General features: G+C 39.7%; 1 protein-coding gene across 2 annotated transcripts; it reads left to right on the top strand.

Moving 5' to 3' along the window:
- Positions 1-245: 245 nt before the first annotated feature.
- Positions 246-25349, top strand: LOC102966488 (glycine N-phenylacetyltransferase-like). 2 transcript variants are annotated; one of them, XM_007092645.3, is made up of 6 exons: positions 246-361; positions 9937-10026; positions 12776-12883; positions 21710-21836; positions 22702-22873; positions 24491-25349. In XM_007092645.3, exons 2-6 carry the CDS (start codon positions 9949-9951, stop codon positions 24891-24893), a joined length of 888 nt encoding a protein of 295 aa, XP_007092707.1. In that variant the 5' UTR covers positions 246-361; positions 9937-9948; the 3' UTR covers positions 24894-25349. The 2 variants fall into 2 exon arrangements, with proteins under 2 accessions (XP_007092707.1, XP_042814361.1); XM_042958427.1 differs by lacking the exon at positions 12776-12883.
- Positions 25350-26415: the final 1066 nt, after the last annotated feature.

Raw genomic sequence — 26415 nt, 5'->3', positions numbered from 1 at the left:
CAACTCTGAACAATAGCAGTCTCATCTTGTTGGTACTTGTGAAAGGGGAGGGAAGGAAAGACTTATTTCTTACAGAGGTCCACCTACTTCCCTGTGTTTAGCCAGCTGGTTTCATGGCCCTGAGTGACAGGAACTTTACCACCAGAAAGCAGTTGAGCTTTCTGGGGAAAGAGCCTCAGGAGGCAGACTGCCAACCTATCAACATTAGGGAGCCGCCTCTCTGAACATGAGAGAAGGACTGCATTTCATACCCTGTTGCCAGAAGTTTGTACAGATAGTATATTTCATCTTCTAGAATAGCCTCCAGCCTCCTGTCTTTTCTTTGGGATCTCTCCAGAGACTAAGATTGACAGCTTTGCAGGTAAGAAAGAGGAGAATCATTGCTCTGGGACCCCTCATCTCCTTTTGCTTCCCCACAGAAGTAGAACGAATCAAAATGCTACTGTTGCATGTAAATAAGAATTTCTCAACTTGTTTGTGTTGAGAATTATGCCAGACAAAAAAACAGCTCTTTCATTTCAGAAACGTGTATCAGGCACCTACTGTGCATAGGGCAATATCCTACTTCTGAGAGAAATTCTTGACAGGGTAAAACCAGGTTCTTGTTTTGAATTGGTAAATAAATGTGAAGAGATCTGGGAGCTTGCTCTTGGTAGAGGGATGACAGAAAATCTAACAGCCTTTAGAAGGAATCTGCTGGTTTGGATGACATATAACACAATTTATAGATGTACTATGTAAACATTATCGTATTTAATCCTCTAGTAACATTGTAAGGTAGTCAAATTTTTTGCCTTGGATAAATGATGACCAAGGAAATTAAGTGCCCTGCTTAGAGGTGCAAAGGGACAAGGTAGATTGTAGTAAGGGGACTGTAATACAGATGAGATTAATTGTAAATTTAAAACCATAAAAAATATAATTAAAAAAAAGTCTCAGCCGTAACACTCCTATGATATTATTTGGTGTTTCCGTCTATATTTTCATATTATATATATGACTTATATAAACACACACATAAAAAGACTTTACATATCTGATTAGAATTTATATATTGTCATTTTCTGCCTTTTTTGTGTTCGTCTTAAGTCTTCATATAGCAGCATATATATCATAACTTCCATGTTAATGGGTCTTAGAGTAGTAAAATAATAATAGACAATTATTTATGTAAATTGTCTGAGATTGTGTCTGGTACTTCTCCACAAGTTGGTATGGCTTTAGAAAATTTTTGATAGGGAATTTTTCTTCATTTGAGTTGTTTTCTTTGGATAAATTCCAAATATTGGAATGGTTTCATCAAAGGTTTCAAAGTGTCCTTTATAGGACTTTGTCCATTATCAGTGCTGGCAACCACTAAAATGTGCCAGTGCCCTTGAATCTCCTCAGTTTCAGTCAAATGCGTTTGTTGAACATCATATGTGTTTTTAGTGTATGTGTGTGTGTGTGTGTGTGTGTGTGTGTGTGTGTGTGTGCTGAAGGTTGTCACAAAAGTATTGGGCATTAATATTATATCCTTAGTAATCTGGCATCAAATTCAACTTGGCTTCTTAGTGACATGTGATCTTTTTGTGAGCTGCTTCTTTAAAAAAATTTTTTTTAATGTTTATTTATTTTGAAAGAGAGAGAGAACACAAGCTGGAAGGGGCAGAGAGAGAGAGGGAGAGAGAGAATCCTAAGCAGGCTCCATGCCCTCAGCACAGACCCGATGCAGGGTTCAAGCCCACAAACTATGAGATTATGACCTGAGCCGAAATCAAGAGTCATCCACTTAACTGACTGAGCCTCCCAGGTGCCCTTGTGAGCTGCTTCTATCTAGCATCAAATTAATCTTCAGAAATGTTATATTTCTACTGCCTTGATAGTTTCCAAGATACGGCACGGCTGCATCTATTCTGGCCTGAGGCTTTTTTCAAAGAAGCATCTGGTACAAGCTTGCATGCCCAGAACATAGTAGGCCGTCTATAGGTACCTGTTGAATGAATAAATGAGTCTTTGCCCCTGGTAAGTGGAGAGACTAATTAGATGGTTATGTTGATATAAATACTTCATACACTCAATCATTCAACAGACATTTACTGAGTCCTTACTATGTCTCAGATGTTGTAAAAACACTATGGAAAACAGTATGCAGGTTCCTCAAAAAATCAAAAATAGAACTACCGTATATGATCCAGTAAACCCACTTCTGGGTATATATCTGAAGGTGATGAAACCACAATATCAAAGAGATATCTACCCACATGTTTACTGCAGCATTATAGACAATAACCAAGATGTGGAAACAGCCTAAGTGTCCAGAGATAGATGAATGGATACAGAAAATGTGGTATACACAGACAATGGAATATTATCCAGTTATGAGAAAGAAGGAAATCTTGCCATTTGTGACAACATGGATGGACTTTGAGGGCATTATGCTAAGTGAGATAAGTCAGATAGAGAAAGACACTGTACGATCTCACTAATGTGTAGAATCTAAAAAAAGCCAAAATGAAAGAAACAGAATAGAACAGTGGTTGCCAGGACTGTGGGTTGGAGGTAATGGGAAGATGTTGGTCAAATGGTACGGACTTCTAGTTGTAAGATAGGGGCACCTGGGTGGCTCAGTCGGTTGAGTGTCTGACTCTTGGTTTCTGCTCAGGTCATGATCTCATGGTTTGTGAGATAAAGCCCTGAGTCAGGCTCTGCACTGACAGTATGGGGCCTGCTTAGGATTCTCTCTCTCCCTCTCTGTCACATGAAGTCCCTCCCCTGCTCACATGAACTCTCTCACTCTTTCTCTCAAAACAAATAAATAAACAAAAACAAAATTAGAAAAAGATAAATAAGTTCTGGGGATCTAATGTGCAGTATGGGGACTATAATATTGTATTATATACTTGAAAGTTGTTAATAAAGTGGATCTTAAATGTCCTTACCACAAAAAGAGAGGTAATTAGGTGATGTAATGGAGGTGTTAACCAACATTATTGTGGTAATCATTTCACAAGTTATCTGTGTATCAAATAATCGCATTGCACACATTAAACGTACACAATGTTAGTGTCAATTATATTTCAGTAAAGCTGAGGGAAAAAAAAGAAAAAACAAAGATACAACCACTGCCTTAGTGGTTCTGGTCAAGACTCTCCCTTCAAATCACAAAAGGAATTAAGTTAAGTGAAAGGACTGTTTCACTGGCAAAAATCCAAATAGCTGACAAGAATCTGGGGAAAAGAAGCACATATGAAAAAACCAAAACGTTTGTCCAAGAATTTCTCACCATGTTAAAGCTGAAGCTCAGAGGACAGGAATCTTATTAGTTCTTGCCGACTCTGGCCTTGGTAGATTGGATGTCCTGAAGGACAGATTCCTTCATTAGGAAGCTAAACACCCTGGCCCAGATGACAGAGAAACTGAAGGTAAACCCAGGGGACAGTGAAACATTTGCCAGCCCATCTGCAGCCTCATGTCATGAAGTTAGCAACTAAATGCCCGATGCTTCAATTCTGCCCTACAAATCTCCCCTAGGAACTCTCATGTGGCCCACTCTAGAGGGCAATATGCAAGGCAGGGAATTCCAGGAAAGGCAGTTCAGCCTAGGTCAGGAGACTGCCTTACAAAGCCACTAGAGTGAGCTTTTGATCAAGATTTAACGAATAAATCTTGAATAAATGAATGGATGAATAATAGATCAATTTGAACAGGGAGAATCCTCAGGCCATAATATTTACAAACGGATGAAAGGTCAAGCAGAGAAGGGATATTCTTTTATAGAGAGGAGTAAGCAAAGTTCATGGAGTGTTTTTCTGCATGCAGATGATGGCTCAGGCTGAGGGTGGGTCAAAGTCCAGATTCCTATGTTAAGGGAAGAAGCTTAACTGAAGTTTAGTCAACTGTTCTGAAGGATTAGTAGGGATAAACAGTCAACCTAACCATTTATGAAGAGTAAACAGGGCAGGAGAAAATCCAATCTGGGGAAGAGAGAAATAGAAGAGGCAGGACCAATATAGCTCAGAGAATGTTTTATACTGAGTTCAGCCTATTCTTTGTAGGGGCTGTTAAGAAGGGGTTACATATTGACTCAGCCTACAGGAAGAAGAGAAGTTTAACCAACATTTGGCTTGTTTTGATTTATCAGTGGGGATTCAGAATTCAGCTAATCATTTACAGAGCAAATACTGGGAATTTGGAGGGTCAGCGTCTGGCTTTGTCATAGGTAAACAAGTGGGGCATCAATCCATGTTATTAAAGCAGATGGGAGGAAGGAAGATTCCTTGCAGTAAGCCATTCCAGGAACACAAAGTAGGTGGAAGGGTTTCTTCAGCTGTTGCTGTTTTCCAGTATAACAAGGACTTGGGTAAAACTCCATTTTGTGAGTCCCTCAGAGATTTGTATTTATTGAAATACATTTTGATCTCAGTCTTTTGGCCTGCCTTGAGAATTACCTCTACACATCTTCTTGCTTTACATATTTGAAGGGTATTATGTGTGTGTGTTCAAGTTTTTATTTAAATTCCAGTTAGTTAAGGGGTGCCTGGGTGGCTCAGTCGGTTGAGCGTCTGACTTTGGCTCAAGTCATGATCTTGCAGTTGACGAGTTCGAGCCCTACCTTGGGCTCTGTGCTGACAGCTCACAGCCTGGACCCTGCTTCTGATTCTGTGTCTCCCTCTCTCTCTGCCTCTCCCCGCTCATGCTCTGTATCTCTTTGTCTCAAAAAATAAAGATAAACATTAAAAACAATATTTTAATTCCAGTTAGTTAACATACACTGTAATATTAGTTTCAGTTGTACAATATAGGGATTCAACAGTTTCATACGACACCCAGGGCTCATAACAATAATGCATTCCTTAATCCCCAACACCTATTTCACCCATCATCCCCCACCCCCACACCTCCCTCCTGGTAACCATCAGTTTGTTCTCTACAGTTAAGAGTCTGTTTCTTGATTTTTATGGGCTCAAAAGGTCTTTTTAAGTCTTTCATCCACTTTGAATTTATTTTTGTGTGTAGTGTAAGAAAGTGGTCCAGTTTCATTCTTCTGCATGTTGCTGTCCAGTTTTCCCAACACACATTTGTTGAAGAGACTGTCTTTTTCCCACTGGATATTCTTTCCTGCTTTGTTGAAGATGAACTGACTATACAGTTGTGGATTTGTTTCTGTGTTTTCTATTCTGGTTATTGATCTATGTGTCTATTTTTATTTCAGGACCACACTGTCATCATCACTACAGCTTTGTAATATAACCTGAAGTCCAGAATTGTGATGCCTCCAGCTTTACGTTGGCTATTGAGGGTCTTTTGTAGTTCTGTACAAATTTTAGAATTGTTTGTTCTAGATCTGTGAAAAATGCTGGTGGTATTTTGGTAGAGATTGCATTAAGTATGTAGATTACCTTGGGTACTATAAACAGTTTAACAATATTTGTTCTTCCTATCCATGAGTCTGGAATGTTTTTCCATTTCTTTGTGTCATCTTCAATTTCTTTCATTAGTGTTTTATTGTTTTCAGAGTACAGGTCTTTCACCTCTTTGGTTATGTTTATTCCTAGATATCTTATTGTTTTTGGTGCAATTGTAAATGGGATTGATTCCTTAATTTCTCTTTCTACTGCTTAATTATTGGTGTACAGAAGTGCAACAGACTTCCATACATTGATTTTGTATCCTGCAACTTTACTAACTTCATGTATTAGTTCCAGCAGTTTTTTTGGTGGAATCTTTTGGATTTTCTACATAGAGTATCCTGTCATCTGCAAAGATGAACAAAGTTTTACTTCTTTCTTGCTGATTTGGATGCCTTTAATTTCTTTTTGTCATTTGATTTCTGTAGCTAGGACTTCCAGTACTATGTTAAATAACAATGGTGAGAGTGGACATCCCTGTCTTGTTCCTGACTGTAGAGTAATGCTCTCAGATTTTCCCCATTGATGATGACATTAGCTGTGGGTTTTCCATGTATGGCCTTTATTATGTTGAGATAATGCTCCCTCTAAACCTACTTTATTGAGAGTTTTTATCATGAATGGATGCTGTACTTTGTCAAATGTTCTTTCTGCATCCATGGAGAGGATAATATGGTTCTTATCCTTTCTTTTATTAATGTGCTGTATCATGTTGATTGATTTGTGAATGTTGAACCATCCCTGCAGCCTAGGAATAAATCCCACTTGATCATGGTGAATGATTTTTTTAAAATGTGTTGTGGATTTGGTGTGCTAGTATTTTATTGAGAATTTCTGCTTCCATGTTTATCTGAGATATTGGCCTGTAGTTCTCTTATTTACTGCAGTCTTTATCTGGTTTTGGTATCATAGTAATGCCGGCCTCATAGAATGAATTTGGAAGTCTTTCTTCCTTTTCTTTTTTTTTTGGAATAGTTTGAGAAAAATAGATATTAACTCTTCTTTAAGGGGCGCCTGGGTGGCTCAGTCAGTTGAGTATCCGACTTCAGCTCAGGTAATGAGCCCATGGTTCGTGAGTTTGAGCCCCACATCAGGCTCTATGCTGACAGCTCAAAGCCTGGAGCCTGCTTCAAATTCTGTCTCCCTCTCTCTCTGCCCCTCCCTCACTCACATTCTGTCTTTCTTCCAAAATAAATAAACATTAACAAATATTTTTAAATAAATATTTGGTAGGGTCACCTGAGTGGCTCAGTCGGTTAAGCATCTTACTCTTGATTTTGGTTCATGTCTTGACGTCATGATTCTGAGATCAAACCCTCCATGGGGCTCCCCACTGGGGTGGAGCCTGCTTGGGATTCTCTCCCTCTCTCTCTGCACCACTCATGCTAAATAAATAAATAAATAAATAAATAAATAAATAAATAAATAAATATTTGGTAGAATTTACCTGTGAAGCCATCTGGCCCTGGACTTTTTGTGTTGGGAGTTTACAGATTGGATTGTTTACTGATTCAATTTCTTATTAGTTTGTTCAAGTTTTCTGTTTCCTTCTGTTTCAGTTTTGGTAATTTATATGTTTGTAGAAATTTATCAATTTCCTCCAGGTTGTCAAATTTGTTGGCATATCATTTTTCATAATATTCTCTTATGATTTTTTTGTATTTCTGTGCTTTTGGTTGTTATTTCTTCTCTCCCATTTGTGGTTTTATATTATTTGGATCCTTTCTCTTCTCTTTTTGATAAGTCTGGCTAGAGGTCTATCAATTTTATTGATGTTTAAAAAGAACCTGCTCCACTTCATTTATATGTTCTATTTTTTTTTTTTTTAGTTTCTGTATCATTTATTTATGCTCTAATCTATATTATTTCCCTCCTTCTTCTGAATTAGGCTTCGTTTGTTCTTTTTCTAGCTCCCTAGGTGTAATGTCAGGTTGTTTATTTAACATTTTTGTTGCTTCCTGCGGTAAGCCTGTATATACTTTCCTCTTAGGACTGCTTTTGCTGCATCCCAATGGTGTTGGACCATCGTGTTTCGTTTATATTATTTCCATGTATTTTTAAATTTCTTCTTTGATTTCCCAATCCCGTTCTTTGTTTAGTAGCATGTTGTTTAGTCTCTCTTCTTCCTCCTCCTCCTCTTCCTCCTCCTCTTCTCCTTCTTCTTTGACTCCTATAATACCAATGTTATTACATTTGATGGAGTTGTTGAATTCCCTAAGTCTACTCTCATGTTCCATAATTCTTCTTTCTGTTGTTCAGTTTCATTATTTTTTATTATTTCGTCTTCTATATCACAAATTCATTCCTCTGCTTCTTCCAGCCTGCTGTTCATTGCATTAAGCCTGCTTCCAATCTCATTTATTGCATTCTTCACCTCTAATTGATTCTTTTTAACTCTTTTACCTCTGAGGGAAGAGTCTCCCTGATGTCTTCTATTGCTTTCTCAAGCCCAGTGAGTATCTTTACAATTGTTGCCTTAAATTCTCCATCACCATATTACTTATATCTGCTTCACTGAGATCCCTGGCTGTAGCCATATCTTATTCTTTCATTTGGAATAAATTCCTCCATCTTGGCATTTTGTCTAAGTCTCTCTGAGTTCTTCTGTGTGTTAGAAAAACCAGCAATTTCTCCTGATTCTGAAAGTAATGGCCTTATGAAGAAGAGATCATGTAGTGCCCAGGGCCTGGAAATTCAGGGTATGACTCTGGTGTGTGCTGAGTGTGCTCTGCTGTCGTGTTGTGGCTGCTTTATTCTTATGACCAGTCATCTGCAGGTGCTCTCCTTGCCTGCAGTGAGTAGTGTTTGATCTCTCTGAAATGTGGTGAGTTTTAACTAGGTGTGCTCTGGTCCACTTGTGAAATGAGACCCCACACCAACTCTACCAAAAATGAGACCCTGCAGGACTCTCTGGTTGGGAGACGTGGTGTGGGAGGGGGTTTGTGCTGGTCTTTTGTGGGAGAGAACTGTCACCCTGGGATGAGGCAAGCTTGACTGAGAAAGGCAGACCCGTGAGAGCATAGGAGGGAGGAGCTTGGTGTTAGGCAGGTTAGGCAGCTACTGTCTGTGCTGAGCTGCTTTCTGCAGGTAGGTCTGTGTTTATGCATGGGGGATGGAAATGGTGTCTACCAAGCCTACTGATCTTTAAAACTCCAAGTTTTAAGTGCTGCTGGTTGCAAGAATTCACAAAAATCAGCCCCTCTCATTTTGCAAGCCAATGGCTTTGGGGAAATGTTCTCCTTGTACATTCCCCTGTGTGTTCCTCCCCCTCTTGCCTTTGTCCATGACCAAGTCTCCCTCTCTTCTGCTGCACCCACTATTTATATTTCCCCCAAACCATGTCTCTGCACTTCCTACCTTCCTTGATGTGGCCTCTTCTCTCCCCTAGTTGTGGAGTTTGTTCTGCTAGTCTTCGGGTAGATTTCTGGGGTATTTAGGATGATTGAATACTTATTTAGTTGTGTTTGTGGGATGAAAGAAGCCTAGAGTCCTCCTACTCTGCCATCATCTTCTTCTCTCTGACCCCTGAAGGATATTGTTGAGAACTTACCCTATAAAACTGTTACCTATTATAGCAATGATTTCTAAATGTGGCTGCATAAGAAAATCATCTGGAGAAGTGCTGGAGGGAATGAAGAGAAATTGGAACTCATACACTGTTAAGGGAATATAAAATAGTTCAGCCACTTTGGAAAGACGTTGGAAGCATTTGATAAAGTTAAACACACGCTTACTATATGACCATGCAAGTGCACTTCCACATGTTTACTCAAGAGAAATAAAAGCATTTGTTCAAACACACTGGTCTAAGTAGCTTACCTGTACTGATTTATATAATTGTCACAACCACTTTATGGGACAGGCACTATGGTCACTGCCATTTTATAGATGAGAAAATGAAGACATGGACAAGTAACTTGCCTAACATCATACAGCTTCTAAATGGCAACCTCAGGTGTGTCATGGATGGAAACTTAATCTCAAAGATGCTCATGCATGTTTAGATAATATATATGGTAATCTTAGTGCATCCTTAACTATTGGTATTCTGGGTGATATGAAAATTAAAATAAAGATATCATAAAGAGGGATGCCTGGGTGGCTCAGTTGGTTAAACGTCTGACTTTGGCTCAGGTCATGATCTCGTGGTTTGTGAGTTCGAGCCCTGCGTCGGGCTCTGTGCTGACAGCTCGGAGCCTGGAGCCTGCTTCAGATTCTGTGTCTCCTTCTGTCTCTGCCCTTCCCCCACTTGCACTGTCTCTGTCTACCAAAAATAAATAAATGTAAAAAAATTTAAAAAACTATATCATAAAGATTTTTTAAAGTTTAGGAAATATTGAAAAATAATTTCAGAAAGAGGGATCTCTGCTTTCTGTCAGTCTTATTCTTCCTAGGAGTCAATGAAGAATTCAGTGAATGGGACACTAATAAAACAGCAGGAATGAAGGCCTGGCCATTAGCTAGAACAGACTTTTGTGTCTGTTTTGTGTCTTTGTATGTCTGCTATCACTTCTCATTCCTTGATATTTCCTCATCCTCTCTTTAGGGTAAGGCCAAGATGTACCACTTACAAGGCCCCCAAGTGTTGCAGATGCTAAAGAAATCCTTGAGGAAGAGCCTCCCTGAGTCCTTAAAGGTGAGAGTAAAACACATGGGGAGAAAAAAAAAGGACTAGCAATGACCTATGAAAGAGGTAGGAGGGAGAATCAGTATTCTTTGAGCACTTACTCTGTGCCAGGCACTCACTCATCTTGCATCTCATTTAGTTTACATCACTTCACTGCAAGGCAAGTCTTTCATATCCATGTAACCAAAGAGAAAATGCAAGCTCAGCTGTAGGACTTGACCAAGGTCACGGCACTAGTGAGTGGCAATCTTGTGATTTAAATCCACTATGATCTTTGCTGTGTGATAAACCAAAAACATCCCTTTGTCCCATTCCATGTGCCATTACATAACATTGGAAGATTTCCCAGAATTGCACAATTGGCTGAACACATTAATGTTTGATTTATTCTTTCTAAATAATCAAGTGCCTGAAAAAGTTAACCAGTATGATTCTCCTTTGAAATTAAGAGGCCAAATTCTATTTTGTCAACCCCCAAATGATTACGTTTAATTTGGGATGAGACAGAAATTTCGTTTTAGAAATAGATCAGTGATCGTGTACATAAAGAGGTAGGGTCTTTTTTTAGGGGGGGGCAATAACATGTTGCAAAGGGACTAGAATTACTGGGGATAAAGGTGCCATTGCACTATGATAAAGGTATCAATTCACCAAGAAGACATGAAAAATGCTGAAATGTATATACCTAACAACAGAGGCTCAAAGAACACGGGACAAAAACTGATAGAACTGAAAGAATAAATGGGTAAACCCATAGGTGTAATTAAAGATTTTGACATTAGGGGCGCCTGGGTGGCTCAGTCGGTTGGGCGTCCGACTTTGGTTCAGGTCATGATTTCGCGGTCTGTGAGTTCGAGCCCCGCGTCGGGTTCTGTGCTGACAGCTCAGAGCCTGGAGCCTGTTTCAGATTCTGTGTCTCCCTCTCTCTCTGACCTTCCCCCATTCATGCTCTGTCTCTCTCTGTTTCAAAAATGAATAAACATTAAAAAAAAATTAAAAAACAAAACAAAAAAAAAGATTTTGACATTAAAGATTCTATGAGTAATTTATAGAATAGGCAGAAAGTCTATAACCTATATACAAGATCTGGAAAGTACTATGAACCAATTTAATTGATATTTACAGAGTACATCCCTCAACAATAGAAGAATACACATTCTTTTCAAGTGCACATGGAACATGTACAAAGATAGATCATATTTTTAAGACCTTTGAAAGAATTGAAATAATACCATGTATGTCCTCTCATATTAAGTTTAATATGGTATTAAATATGCCAGGAGTAGGGAAGTACAGGGTGAGGTGTGGTCCTTTGTCATGGAACTTATCATTTCATTGGTCCTTGGTCTTTAGCATCTTTCCATACAATCTGCTGAAGCATCATGTTTCCAACTGCACTTAGCTCCCAAGGTCCACACTGGTATGCATTGCTGTATTTCCTTCCCTCACAACCACAGGGACCCTTCCAGTTTGGAGGATTTCTCTTTCTCAGACTCTACAATGTCCTTCTTGATAGCACTGGTGTTCGAATAAATGCTTGTGGAAAAGATTAAAAAACAGATTGCTGAATATGTGATATTCACAGACTTTGGTCAGCAAAACTCAGGTTCTTAGCACTGTTCTGTCTTTACTTATTAAATAGGTCAGAACTCAACCTTTCTGGAAAGCAATTTGGAGATATGTGTAAGAACAAAAAAGTCTTTAAACAGCAGTTGACCTTTGACCCAGAAATCGCCCTTCTAATATTTCTAATAATAGACATATTTGCAAAGATTTATACAAAAAATTCCTTGAAGAATAAACTGTTAAACTAAAAAATTCAAAAAAGCTGAAATGACCAGCAATAGGAGATAGGAAAATTGAATTGTAGTTCTTTCATATGATGGATATTATGCAGTCATTAAAAATGATTATGTAGATTTGTGTTTATTGATATGGAAATATACCCATAGTATAGTGTGTGTGGGGGGGTACATGTTAAACTAATATATATTAGGTAATTTCATTGCTTAAAAATTGTATGTGTATGGGACTCCTGGGTGGCTCAGTCAGTTGAGCATCCAACTTTGGCTCAGGTCATGATCTTGCCGTCTGTGGGTTTGAGCCCCACAGCAGGCTCTGTGCTGACAGCTCGGAGCCTAGAGCCTGCTTCAAATTCTGTGTCTCTGTCTCTCTCTGCCCCTCTCCTGTTTGCACTCTCTCTTGCTCTCAAAAATTAACATTAAAAATTTTATGTGTATTTGTAAATAAATGAAATAAAATGGAAAGCTATAACACTAAGTTCTACAATGTGATAGTGGATGATTTTTTTTAATTTTAGGAGAGTGTGAGTTGGGGAGAGGGGCAGAGAGAGAGTGAGAGGGAGGGAGGGAGAGAGAGAGAGAGAGAGAGAGAGAGAGAAAATTAAGCTGAGCATGGAGCCTGCTGCTGGTATTGATCTCACAACCCTGGGATCATGATTAAGCCCAAATCAAGAGTCAGATGTTCAACTGACTTGAGCCAACCAGACACCCCTGATTTTTAATTAATCAATTTATTTACCTGGATATTTAACTATATTCATATAATATTCTTATGGTTTAACTCCCAACCCTATTTCTATTTGGAGTAATGAAGTGGAATCTGAAGGTGGTTTCAACCATATGCCTTATAAATTATCACCCTGATTTTGCAGAAATAATCCTTGTCCTGATCAAACAAGGCACTTCACCAGCCCTTCTTAATAAGCTGACCCTCTGAGTTTTTTGGGTTGCTACAGGTTTATACAACTGTCTTCCACATGAACCAGGGAAACCCATTCAAGTTAAAGGCCGTGGTGGACAAATGGCCTGATTTTACAACAGTGGTTATCCGCCCTCAGGAGCAGGTAAGGTGCCAGATGTGGAATGAATATGCTTTTGTGTTCATATTTGCTATGTGCCTACCATGCACCTGGCAATGTGGTAGACACAGGGGATATAGAAATGAATTGCATAATGGTGAAAAAGTCCTTGTTCTCAAGAAACTCACGGCTTGGAGGAAAAGACAGATAAGCAAATAAATTACAACATGGGGTGAAAATTGTACAAAAACATACAACATACAAGATACACACAGCAGCACTATCCAAGAGATGATTAAACCACCGAAGTCAGGGTGTACAAGGAGAGGATCAGAGCAACTTCCTAGTAGACATTTCACCCAAACTGGATTTTGAAGATCAATAGGTGTTTGACAGGCTGACAAGACTAGAGGGGCATTCTAAGCAGAAAAATGACACCTAAAAATATGTAAAGGTAAATATGAAGAGTTTTAAGGAAATGTAAACAGCAAATTGCAATGCCTATATTTGGGAATACATTTTCAATGCCAACTTATCACTCACACTAAGTGGTTAATACATTTCAAATACAAATCTGTTATAAGCATATTGGAAAATATAAAGTAAAAATTTATGCATGCAAAATATGCAACCATATAATGTCATTTTAACATAAATTTTTTCAAATAAAATTTAAATGTATAGTGCTGTTTAAAAATACTGAACTAAACAGAATACAAAAATGAAGACATTTACATTAATTATTGAAATAATAAATGAAATTATTAGTGCATTTCTGTGCAACACCTTCTACCTTTTTCTACCTCCTTGTTGGGTGGTTGTTTTCTGATCCCTTCCTTCATCTTCAAATAACCTAATCTTTCATTTGTTAAATTTCAGAGGATCTCTTTGAACAAATTGTGTGTTCAAATTTCATTTTTTGAGGAATGTAAATTATTTTTTTAAATAATAGTGCATGTGGTTTACATTTTAAAGACATCATGTGTCCAATAAGAGGTTAACATCCAAAATATATGAAGAACTTCTACAACTCAACACTAAAAAAACAAATAACCCAATTAAAAAATTAGCAGAGGATCTGAATAGACATTTATTCAAAGACATATAGATGGCCAATCGACACATGGAAAGATGCTCAATATTACTAATCATCAGGGAAATGCAAATTAGAACCAGAATGAGATGTCACTTTATACTTGTCAGAATGGTTAAAATACAAAGCACAAGAAGCAAGTGTTGGAGAGGATGTGGAGCAAAAGGAACCTTCATACACTGTTGGTGGGAATGTATATTAGTGCAGTCTCTATGGAAAACAGTATGGAGGTTCTTCAAAAAATTAAAAATAAAATTAGCATATGATCCAATAATTCTACTATTGGGTATTTACCCAAAGAAAATGAAAACATAAATTTGAAAAGATATATGCATCCCTATGTTTATTGTGGGATTATTTACAATGACCAAGATATGGAACAACTCAAGTGTCCATCGATAGATGAATGGATAAAGATGTGGTGTATATATGTAATGGAGCTCTGCGCTGACGGCTCGGATCCTGGAGCCTGCTTTGGATTCTGTGTCTCCCTCTCTCTCTGCCCCTCTCATACTCACACTCTGTCTCTCTTTACTTCAAAAATAAATAAACATTGGGGGTTCCGGAAGATGGCGGCGTAGGAGGACGCGGGGCTCACAGCGCATCCTGCCGATCACTTAGATTCCACCTACACCTGCCTAAAGAACCCAGAAAACCGCCAGAGGATTAGCAGAAGGGAGTCTCCGGAGTCAAGCGCAGACCAGAGGCCCACGGAAGAGGGTAGGAAGGGCGGCGAGGCGGTGCGCGTTCCACGGACTGGCGGGAGGGAGCCGGGGCGGAGGGGCGGCTCGCCGGCCAAGCAGAGCCCCCGAGTCGGGCTGGCAAAAGCGGGCCGGACAGACTGTGTTCTGACAGCAAGCGCGACTTAGCGTCTGGGAGGTCATAAGTTAACAGCTCTGCGCGGAAAGCGGGAAGGCTGGAGGACAAAGGGAGGGAGAGCTGCCGAGCCCCCGGACGGCAGAGCTCAGCTTGGCGGAGAACAAAGGCGCCAGCGCCATCTCCCCCGCCCATCCCCCAGCCAAAATCCCAAAGGGAACCGGTTCCTGCCAGGGAACTTGCTCGCTCCCCGCAAACACCCAACTCTGTGCTTCTGTGGAGCCAAACCTCCGGCAGCGGATCTGACTCCCTCCCGCTGCCACAGGGCTCCTCCTGAAGTCGATCACCTAAGGAGAAGCGAGCTAAGCCTGCCCCTCCACCCCCCGTGCACCTTGCCTACCCACCCCAGCTAATACGCCAGATCCCCAGCAACACAAGCCTGGCAGTGTGCAAGTAGCCCAGACGGGACACGCCACCCCACAGTGAATCCCGCCCCTAGGAGAGGGGAAGAGAAGGCACACACCAGTCTGACTGTGGCCCCAGCAGTGGGCTGGGGGCAGACATCGGGTCGGACTGCGGCCCCGCCCACTAACTCCAGTTATACACCACAGCACAGGGGAAGTGCACTGCAGGTCCTCACCATGCCAGGGACTCTCCAAAATGACCAAACGGAAGAATTCCCCTCAGAAGAATCTCCAGGAAATAACAACAGCTAATGAACTGATCAAAAAGGATTTAAATAATATAACAGAAAGTGAATTTAGAATAATAGTCATAAAATTAATCGCTGGGCTTGAAAACAGTATACAGGACAGCAGAGAATCTCTTGCCACAAAGATCGAGGGACTAAGGAACAGTCACGAGGAGTTGAAAAACGCTTTAAACGAATTGCAAAACAAAATGGAATCCACGATGGCTCGGCTTGAAGAGGCAGAGGAGAGAATAGGTGAACTAGAAGATAAAGTTATGGAGAAAGAGGAAGCTGAAAGAAAGAGAGATAAAAAAATCCAGGAGTATGAGGGGAAAATTAGAGAACTAAGTGATACACTAAAAAAAAATAATATACGCATAATTGGTATCCCAGAGGAGGAAGAGAGAGGGAAGGGTGCTGAAGGGGTACTTGAACAAATTATAGCTGAGAACTTCCCTGAACTGGGGAAGGAAAAAGGCATTGAAATCCAAGAGGCACAGAGAACTCCCTTCAGACGTAACTTGAATCGATCTTCTGCACGACATATCATAGTGAAACTGGCAAAATACAAGGATAAAGAGAGAATTCTGAAAGCAGCAAGGGATAAACGTGCCCTCACATATAAAGGGAGACCTATAAGACTCGTGACTGATCTCTCCTTTGAAACTTGGCAGGCCAGAAAGGCTTGGCACGATATCTACAGTGTGCTAAACAGAAAAAATATGCAGCCGAGAATCCTTTATCCAGCAAGTCTGTCGTTTAGAATAGAAGGAGAGATAAAGGTCTTCCCAAACAAACAAAAACTGAAGGAATTTGTCACCACGAAACCAGCCCTACAAGAGATCCTAAGGGGGATCCTGTGAGACAAAGTACCAGAGACATCACTACAAGCATAAAACATACAGACATCACAATGACTCTAAACCCATATCTTTCTATAATAACACTGAATGTAAATGGATTAAATGCGCCAACTAAAAGACATAGGGTATCAGAATGGATAAAAAAACAAGACCCATCTATTTGCTGTCTACAAGAGACTCATTTTAGACCTGAGGACACCTTTAGATTGAGAGTGAGGGGATGGAGAACTATTTATCATGCTCCTGGAAGCCAAAAGAAAGCTGGAGTAGCCATACTTATATCAGACAAACTAGACTTTAAATTAAAGGCTGTAACAAGAGATGAAGAAGGGCATTATATAATAATCACAGGGTCTATCCACCAGGAAGAGCTAACTATTATAAATGTCTATGCGCCAAATACCCGAGCCCCCAGATATATAAAACAATTACTCATAAACATAAGCAACCTTATTGATAAGAATGTGGTCATTGCAGGGGACTTTAACACCCCACTTACAGAAATGGATAGATCATCTAGACACACAGTCAATAAAGAAACAAGGGCCCTGAATGATACATTGGATCAGATGGACTTGACAGATATATTTAGAACTCTGCATCCCAAAGCAACAGAATATACTTTCTTCTCGAGTGCACATGGAACATTCTCCAAGATAGATCATATACTAGGTCACAAAACAGCCCTTCATAAGTTTACAAGAATTGAAATTATACCATGCATACTTTCAGACCACAATGCTATGAAGCTTGAAATCAACCACAGGAAAAAGTCTGGAAAACCTCCAAAAGCATGGAGGTTAAAGAACACCCTACTAACGAATGAGTAGGTCAACCAGGCAATTAGAGAAGAAATTAAAACATATATGGAAACAAACGAAAATGAAAATACAACAATCCAAACGCTTTGGGATGCAGCGAAGGCAGTCCTGAGAGGAAAATACATTGCAATCCAGGCCTATCTCAAGAAACAAGAAAAATCCCAAATACAAAATCTAACAGCACACCTAAAGGAAATAGAAGCAGAACAGCAAAGGCAGCCTAAACCCAGCAGAAGAAGAGAAATAATAAAGATCAGAGCAGAAATAAACAATATAGAATCTAAAAAAACTGTAGAGCAGATCAACGAAACCAAGAGTTGGTTTTTTGAAAAAATAAACAAAATTGACAAACCTCTAGCCAGGCTTCTCAAAAAGAAAAGGGAGATGACCCAAATAGATAAAATCATGAATGAAAATGGAATGATTACAACCAATCCCTCAGAGATACAAACAATTATCAGGGAATACTATGAAAAATTATATGCCAGCAAATTGGACAACCTGGAAGAAATGGACAAATTTCTAAACACCCACACTCTTCCAAAACTCAATCAGGAGGAAATAGAAAGCTTGAACAGACCCATAACCAGCGAAGAAATTGAATCGGTTATCAAAAATCTCCCAACAAATAAGAGTCCAGGACCAGATGGCTTCCCAGGGGAGTTCTACCAGACATTTAAAGCAGAGATAATACCTATCCTTCTCAAGCTATTCCAAGAAATAGAAAGGGAAGGAAAACTTCCAGACTCATTCTATGAAGCCAGTATTACTTTGATTCCTAAACCAGACAGAGACCCAGTAAAAAAAGAGAACTACAGGCCAATATCCCTGATGAATATGGATGCAAAAATTCTTAATAAGATACTAGCAAATCGAATTCAACAGCATATAAAAAGAATTATTCACCATGATCAAGTGGGATTCATTCCTGGGATGCAGGGCTGGTTCAACATTCGCAAATCGATCAACGTGATACATCACATTAACAAAAAAAAGAGAGAAGAACCATATGATCCTGTCAATCGATGCAGAAAAGGCCTTTGACAAAATCCAGCACCCTTTCTTAATAAAAACCCTTGAGAAAGTCGGGATAGAAGGAACATACTTAAAGATCATAAAGGCCATTTATGAAAAGCCCACAGCTAACATCATCCTCAACGGGGAAAAACTGAGAGCTTTTTCCCTGAGATCAGGAACACGACAGGGATGCCCACTGTCACCGCTGCTGTTTAATATAGTGCTGGAAGTTCTAGCATCAGCAATCAGACAACAAAAGGAAATCAAAGGCATCAAAATTGGCAAAGATGAAGTCAAGCTTTCGCTTTTTGCAGATGACATGATATTATACATGGAAAATCCGATAGACTCCACCAAAAGTCTGCTAGAACTGATACATGAATTCAGCAAAGTTGCAGGATACAAAATCAACGTGCAGAAATCAGTTGCATTCTTATACACTAACAATGAAGCAACAGAAAGACAAATGAAGAAACTGATCCCATTCACAATTGCACCAAGAAGCATAAAATACCTAGGAATAAATCTAACCAAAGATGTAAAAGATCTGTATGCTGAAAACTATAGAAAGCTTATGCAGGTAATTGAAGAAGATATAAAGAAATGGAAAGACATTCCCTGCTCATGGATTGGAAGAATAAATATTGTCAAAATGTCAATACTACCCAAAGCTATCTACACATTCAATGCAATCCCAATCAAAATTGCACCAGCATTCTTCTCGAAACTAGAACAAGCAATCCTAAAATTCATATGGAACCACAAAAGGCCCCGAATAGCCAAAGTAATTTTGAAGAAGAAGACCAAAGCAGGAGGCATCACAATCCCAGACTTTAGCCTCTACTACAAAGCCGTCATCATCAAGACAGCATGGTATTGGCATAAAAACAGACACATAGACCAATGGAATAGAATAGAAACCCCAGAACTAGACCCACAAACGTATGGCCAACTCATCTTTGACAAAGCAGGAAAGAACATCCAATGGAAAAAAGACAGTCTCTTTAACAAATGGTGCTGGGAGAACTGGACAGCAACATGCAGAAGGTTGAAACTAGACCACTTTCTCACACCATTCACAAAAATAAACTCAAAATGGATAAAGGACCTGAATGTGAGACAGGAAACCATCAAAACCCTAGAGGAGAAAGCAGGAAAAGACCTCTCTGACCTCAGCCGTAGCAATCTCTTACTCGACACATCCCCAAAGGCAAGGGAATTAAAAGCAAAAGTGAATTACTGGGACCTTATGAAGATAAAAAGCTTCTGCACAGCAAAGGAAACAACCAACAAAACTAAAAGGCAACCAACGGAATGGGAAAAGATATTTGCAAATGACACATCGGACAAAGGGCTAGTATCCAAAATCTATAAAGAGCTCATCAAACTCCACACCCGAAAAACAAATAACCCAGTGAAGAAATGGGCAGAAAACATGAATAGACACTTCTCTAAAGAAGACATCCGGATGGCCAACAGGCACATGAAAAGATGTTCAACGTCGCTCCTTATCAGGGAAATACAAATCAAAACCACACTCAGATACCACCTCACGCCAGTCAGAGTGGCCAAAATGAAGAAATCAGGAGACTATAGATGCTGGAGAGGATGTGGAGAAACGGGAACCCTCTTGCACTGTTGGTGGGAATGCAAATTGGTGCAGCCGCTCTGGAAAACAGTATGGAGGTTCCTCAGAAAATTAAAAATAGACCAACCCTATGACCCAGCAATAGCACTGCTAGGAATTTATCCAAGGGATACAGGAGTACTGATGCATAGGGGCACCTGTACCCCAATGTTTATAGCGGCACTCTCAACAATAGCCAAATTATGGAAAGAGCCTAAATGTCCATCAACTGATGAATGGATAAAGAAATTGTGGTTTATATACACAATGGAATACTACGTGGCAATGAGAAAAAATGAAATATGGCCTTTTGTAGCAACATGGATGGAACTGGAGAGTGTGATGCTAAGTGAAATAAGCCATACAGAGAAAGACAGATACCATATGGTTTCACTCTTATGTGGATCCTGAGAAACATAACAGAAACCCATGGGGGAGGGGAAGGAAAAAAAAAAAAAAAGAGGTTAGAGTGGGAGAGAGCCAAAGCATTAGAGACTGTTAAAAACTGAGAACAAACTGAGGGTTGATGGGGGGTGGGAGGGAGAGCAGGGTGGGAGGGAGGGCAGGGTGGGTGATGGGTATTGAGGAGGGCACCTTTTGGGATGAGCACTGGGTGTTGTATGGAAACCAATTTGACAGTAAATTTCATATATTAAAAAATAAAAAAAAAATAAAAAAATTAAAAAAAAGTAAAATAAAAAATAAATAAAATGTAAATTAAAAAAAAATAAAAATCAAAAAGAAAAAAAAATAAATAAATAAATAAACATTTAAAAAATTTTAAATTAAAAAAAAAATATATATATGTAATGGAATACTATTCAGCCATCAAAAAGAATGAAATCTTGTCATTTACAACAACATGGATGGGCTTAGAGGGTATAATGATAAATGAAATGAGTCAGAGAAAGACAAATACCATATGATTTCACTCATATGTGTTAATTAAGAAACAAAACAAATGAACAAACAAAGAAAAAAGGGACAAACAAAAAGCAGACTCTTAAATACAGAGGACAACAAATGGTATCCAGAGGGAGGTGGGGGAGAGGATAGGTGAAAGAGGTGAAGGGGATTAAGAGTACACTTATCATGATGAGCACTGGGAAATGTATAGAATTGTTGAATCAATATATTGCATACCTGAAACTAATGTAATGTTGTATATTAATTATACTTTGAATTTTAAAAATTTTAATGAAAAAATAAAGACACCATGTGTCTTTATTTTGTGTAGCTATATCATATATAAGTGAAAATTGTAATACAAGGTTACTTGTGTCAATTTCAACATTGTTACATTTATAATCCAATTTTTCTGAGATTCTTTTATTTATTCATTTTTTTGAGACTCCTTTAAATAGAGTAAGATTTACTCTTGCAACAGAATCTTGGCTTTGACAATAATACTTTCTTTCTCCTGAGGATTATAGAATTATAGAAGAATGCTTTCTAAACAGTGCACATTTGATTGATTTGAAATTATAAAGCAACATATAAATATCTAGTTCAGTATATTTTTCTTAATCATAGGTTGAGTAATTGATTAAATCCTTGACTTGTTTACATGATATAAATGATTCAGGAATAATGACTATATCAAGAAAAACATCACTATTTATAAGTTTATAATTTTTTTTACACTTATTTATTTTTGAGAGACAGAGAGACAGAGCACAAGTCGGGGAAGGGCAGAGAGAAAAGGAGACACAGAGTCTGAAGCAGGCTCCAGGCTCTGAGTTGTCGGCACAGAGCCTGAGGTGGGGCTTGAACTCACGAACCATGAGATCATGACCTGAGCCAAAGTCGGATGCTTAACTGACTGAGCCACTCAGACACCCCCATAAGTTTATAAAATAGCACAGTATAATGAACTAAAGCCAAGTGTTCCAATCACTGGGTATAGATCAATTTGATTTATTCCACATTACCTAACCAAACAGGAAATGACAGATGATTTTGATCACTACACCAACACCTACCAAATCTATTATAAGAATCCCACAAACTGCCAAGAATTCCTTGGTGCATCAGATGTCATCAACTGGAAGCAACATTTGCAGATCCAAAGTAAGTAAGGGATCTAGGAGGTATGCTGGCTTCTGTGACTGTTCATGTTTACATCTGCAGGGTCACTTTTCATCCTGAGCACATTCGTTTACAGCCTTTACTTTCTCTTCCAAACCCCAGACACTCAGCTTGATGTTTATGCCTTGCATCAGCTGCTACCACCTCTTTAGTGGAGTAGAATTCAAACACTGCAAACTATGGAGTTGATAAAAGGAACTGTGAGCAATGGAATTTATTGTTAGCTGAGCATTCATAATATATTTTGCTGACATATTCAGGATCCCTTACCATGATTAGGTGTGAGAGTAGAACTCCCCATCTGGCCATCCATTACTAGAAGAAGAATGACAGTTCCTTGTGCCACAGAGGACCTCCAGATTACAAGGATAACTACCATGGTAATGAGTGTGCCTTACAGAGTCAGATTCTCTAGAATGGCATTCTTGCTCTGCCTGTTACTTGCTTTGTAATTTGAGCAACTGATGTAACTTATCTGTTACTCAGTTTCCTTACATGTAGAAAGTGAGGATAGTATAACAGAAATTCCCAAAACATAGGGTCAATGGAAGAATTAAATGTGGTATTAGACCAATACCTTGGCATGAAGTATGTGCACACTCAAGGTTGGCTACTACTTTTAAATACCATTGTTCCATTGATTTCACAATGATAAAGTCAGGATCTCTAATACTATCTGTCTTACATAAGAGGAAGTTGCTCAAGGAGTGACTTGGCTATGGTCACATGGTTAATGGCAACACCAGAAGCAACACTGTCCGACTTTAAACTCCGCATACTTCCACCAGGAAGCTTCTTCAGTGTCTACAGGAGAAATTACTTCTCACCTTACCTTACCCCTTTCTAGGTTCACAGTCCAGCCTGAACGAGGTGATACAAAATCTTGCAGCTGCTAAATTGGTCAAGGTCAAGCAAGATCAAGCCATTATGTATATGATGTCTGAGACAGCAAGTAAACTGATCCCTTCCCTGCTGGAGGCAAAGAACTTACCTCCTAAATCTGGCAGACCCAAGGCCATGTGAGTTTGAAAAAAGATGCTCTGCATTACTCTCATATTTCTGTATGGAAGTGGCCTCCCAACTTCTCTCCCTATGTTCACTCTTGCCTCCCTACAATCCATTTCCAGGGTGATCCTTTTGGTATGTGACAAGGACTGTGTCAATTCATCCGCTTAAAAGCCATCAGTGTTTCTCGGTTCACATACCCATTATGGACCTTCAGGGTCCTGTAAGACCTGTAATCCACCACCTCTTGGATTTCACCTTGTTTCTCTTGCTCACTCCCACCAGTAGCTCTGGCCTTCTTTCTGAGACTTGTTCGCATACACTCACCCATGCCTTTGGACCATTGCATTTGTTCTTTGCTTAAAATGTCCTTTCCTCTCATCTTTACATATCTGCTTCTTTCTTGACATTCACTCTCTGAAAAGTCATTTCCTTAGAGAGTTCTCTGCAGAACAACCTAAAACTACCCTTTCCCATAATACTTCATCACAAAACCCAAGTTTTATTTTCCTCGGCACACTTACCATTATCCAAAATCAGCTTCTTTGTATTTTATTGACCTGTTTGCTATTTGATCCTCCCCTGCAACATTTCAAACTCCACTATTTATGTTGTCCACTATTTATGGAGGGACACTATTTATGTTGTTCACCAATAAGTTTTCAGTAGCCAGAACAGAACAGAAAACACTGCTTCGTAAATATACATTCAATGAATTTACTTCTCAGAGCAAAAGTTTTCTAATATGGAGAACTTAAACATATTATATATTTCCCTCCACTGATGCCTGAATAGAATTAAAACTGATATAGGGATTTGATCTGCAGATGTCCAATCCTGTGGCCCTGTGTGTGTTAATATGCCTGGAAAAGCTGTATTCATACTGTATTGCACCTAACACCTGAAAGACACCTCTAAATCTACAATCTCATTTGATTCTCTTGTCTATCCCATGAGATAAACAAGGTAGAAGACATTATCCCCATTTTCCTGACAGAAGATAGGTTCAGTTAATGAAATAGCTTGTTCAGGTACTGTGGATGGTTAAGGGCATAACCGGAGCTCACTGGTAGATCTCATTCCACCTTGTGGGATCTTTCCAGAACACCTCCCAAAGCCCTTTCACCCCACTGCAGCAGCCTTCAGACTTCAGTGTTCTGTAACATGCGGCTTGCCTTCACTTCACACCATTGCCTCTCTCTGGACTTCAGCTTTCCCACAGTGGCTAAGGATTCTGTGACACCAACATTCCAAGATCCCAAGATTCTAAGCTCTGGCTTTGCAGCTTGCTAGCCTATGCTTTGGGGGCACTTGTTTATTTTCTGCTTACCTGTTCTTATGTGTAGAACAGGGATGTTATCAATTCTCTCATCTTAAGTGGAGAATCACAACAGTGACTAATGCTTAGTGACACAGCATTAATTAATGTTTAATTTTTGTGTAATTCTTATTTTTTGCGTGGCACAGGTCCTAGGTACTTATCATGCAATAGCTCTTATATTATTTGACAGAGGTGCTATTAATCCCCTACTTATGTTAATGTCTCATTTTATAAAAAAGATTATTATTTCAGGCAATCTGGTTGCAGAATCTATACCTTTATCTGTGTTCTTTTCCCTTGTTCTCAATAGTAACCAAGAGATGTTTAAACTCTCCTCCCTGGATGTTACCCACACTGCCTTGGTGGATAAATTCTGGCGTTTTGGTGGGAATGAGAGGAGCCAGAGATTCATCAAGCGCTGTATCCAGACCTTCCCCACCTTCTGCCTTCTGGGGCCTGAGGGGACCCCTGTATCCTGGAGCCTGATGGATCAGACAGGAGAGATACGGATGGGGGGTACTGTACCTGAGTACCGGGCCCAGGGTCTCTCCACCTATGTCATGGATGTTCACATCCGCACTATGGACAAACTTGACTACCCTACATATTACCATACACTCATAACCAACAAAATCATACAGAAAATCAGTCACCGTCTGCACCATATCATCATGCCCTGTGACTGGAACCAGTGGCACTGTGAGCCTCTGTGACGCAGTCCTGAACACAAGACAGTGTTGGATGGGCTGATGTGGCAGGAGGAGTGTATGGGTGGATGGAGAGAAATAATAAATTGTAATTAGCTTTAAAGTAGTGTGTGTTGTCTAGGCTCTGGGAAACAGTGTGAATGGTCAACAGAACCACCACAATCCTTGCTCTCAAACCACTCATGGACTCCCCTTTGGGTCCAGCAGACCTGCCATGCAGCAGGTCTGCCATGGCCAGACCCTCCTATAGTGGACCCTGCTTTTGTTTAGTTTCCTGCACTTCTGGGTACCAGTGACACTCTTTATTCATTTGCATGCTGCCCTAATGCTTCTCCTATCTTACAAGTGGATAATTGCTAATGAGCGTATCTTGCCCCTTTTGCCAAGATGTGGTATTACCTTAAGTGTAGTCTAATTTTCCTCTCTCTTTTTTGCTTTACCCTCCCTCTCTCTGTCCCCCACCCCCAGCCAGCTTCACTGAGGTATAACTGACAAATAAAATTGTAATCTATTTAAAGTATGAAACATGGTGATACACACACACACACACACACACACACACACACACACACACACACGTTGTGGAAGGATTTCCACAACTATGGGAAATAAGCTTAGGAATTCCCTGAGCTTGCACCGATGGGTTAATAAGGCATAAAGAATTAGAAAGCCATAGGATGAACACACCCAGTTTGGGTAAACAAGATTAGGTAAATGGGGTAAAGACCCCCAGTATAGGACAAATGGGGCAAAGGCCCCCAGTATAGGACAAAGATATAGGAACAGGAAACCTCTGGATGAAAACATCAAAGATTAGGTAAATAAGATTAGGTAAACAGGGCAAAGGCCCCAGTATAGGACAAAGGTTTGGGACAATATCAGAAAGCTGCTTTCAAGGGAAGGAAGGACCAAATTAAGTAAACAGGTAAATGGGGCTATAGACCACAGCAGGCAAAGTTGCCTAGAGTGGAGCTAAGTAGCAAAAGAAAGATGCCTTGTTGACCCTGAGGTGGCATGCTCTGTCTTTCTTGTCCCCTAGGCCAGTTTAGGTAAACACAGGTGGGGCTTCATGTCTGCTGTAAACAACCATCCGCCCAGCACCAGAATTTTGTTTTATATTGACCCAAACTCCTAACACTGCATATCTTCAAAACCCCCTCTCCCCCACGCCCATAAGTTAATTCACAGTTTCATTGTCTCTTTGTGCACATCCATCACGCTTGTAAGCCTTCTGATCTTAATTAAAATGTAGCAAGGACCCTTATTCAGGGCTCTTGTCTCCTCCTGGACATTAGCCTCTCTTGCGTTTTCATTTCCTGCATCCTGCTCTCTTGCTGAACGAGAGAGAACTCCAGACCCAGAGTCTACAACACACAACCAAGTTGATTAATACTTCCATTACTTTATATATTTACCGTGTGACCGTGTGTGTGTGTGTGTGTGTGTGTGTGTGTGTGAGAGAGAGAGAGAGAAAGAGAGAGAGCGAGAGAGAGAGAGAGAACACATAATATCTAATCTTTTAGCAAAT

Source organism: Panthera tigris, chromosome D1 (genome assembly GCF_018350195.1).
Source record: "Panthera tigris isolate Pti1 chromosome D1, P.tigris_Pti1_mat1.1, whole genome shotgun sequence".
In the NCBI taxonomy this organism is placed as follows: domain Eukaryota; kingdom Metazoa; phylum Chordata; class Mammalia; order Carnivora; family Felidae; genus Panthera; species Panthera tigris.
The sequence above is the reverse complement of the archived record's forward strand: the minus strand, read 5'-3'. Positions and strand labels throughout refer to the sequence as shown.

Bases quoted from the DNA above. Each gene is read 5' to 3' on its own strand.
- LOC102966488 (XM_007092645.3), top strand. From the start codon at position 9,949: ATGTACCACTTACAAGGCCCCCAAGTGTTGCAGATGCTAAAGAAATCC. The intron at 12,884-21,709 runs GTAAGGTGCCAG...CTAACCAAACAG, and splicing joins TTATCCGCCCTCAGGAGCAG to GAAATGACAGATGATTTTGA. The intron at 22,874-24,490 runs GTGAGTTTGAAA...TGTTCTCAATAG, and splicing joins TCTGGCAGACCCAAGGCCAT to TAACCAAGAGATGTTTAAAC.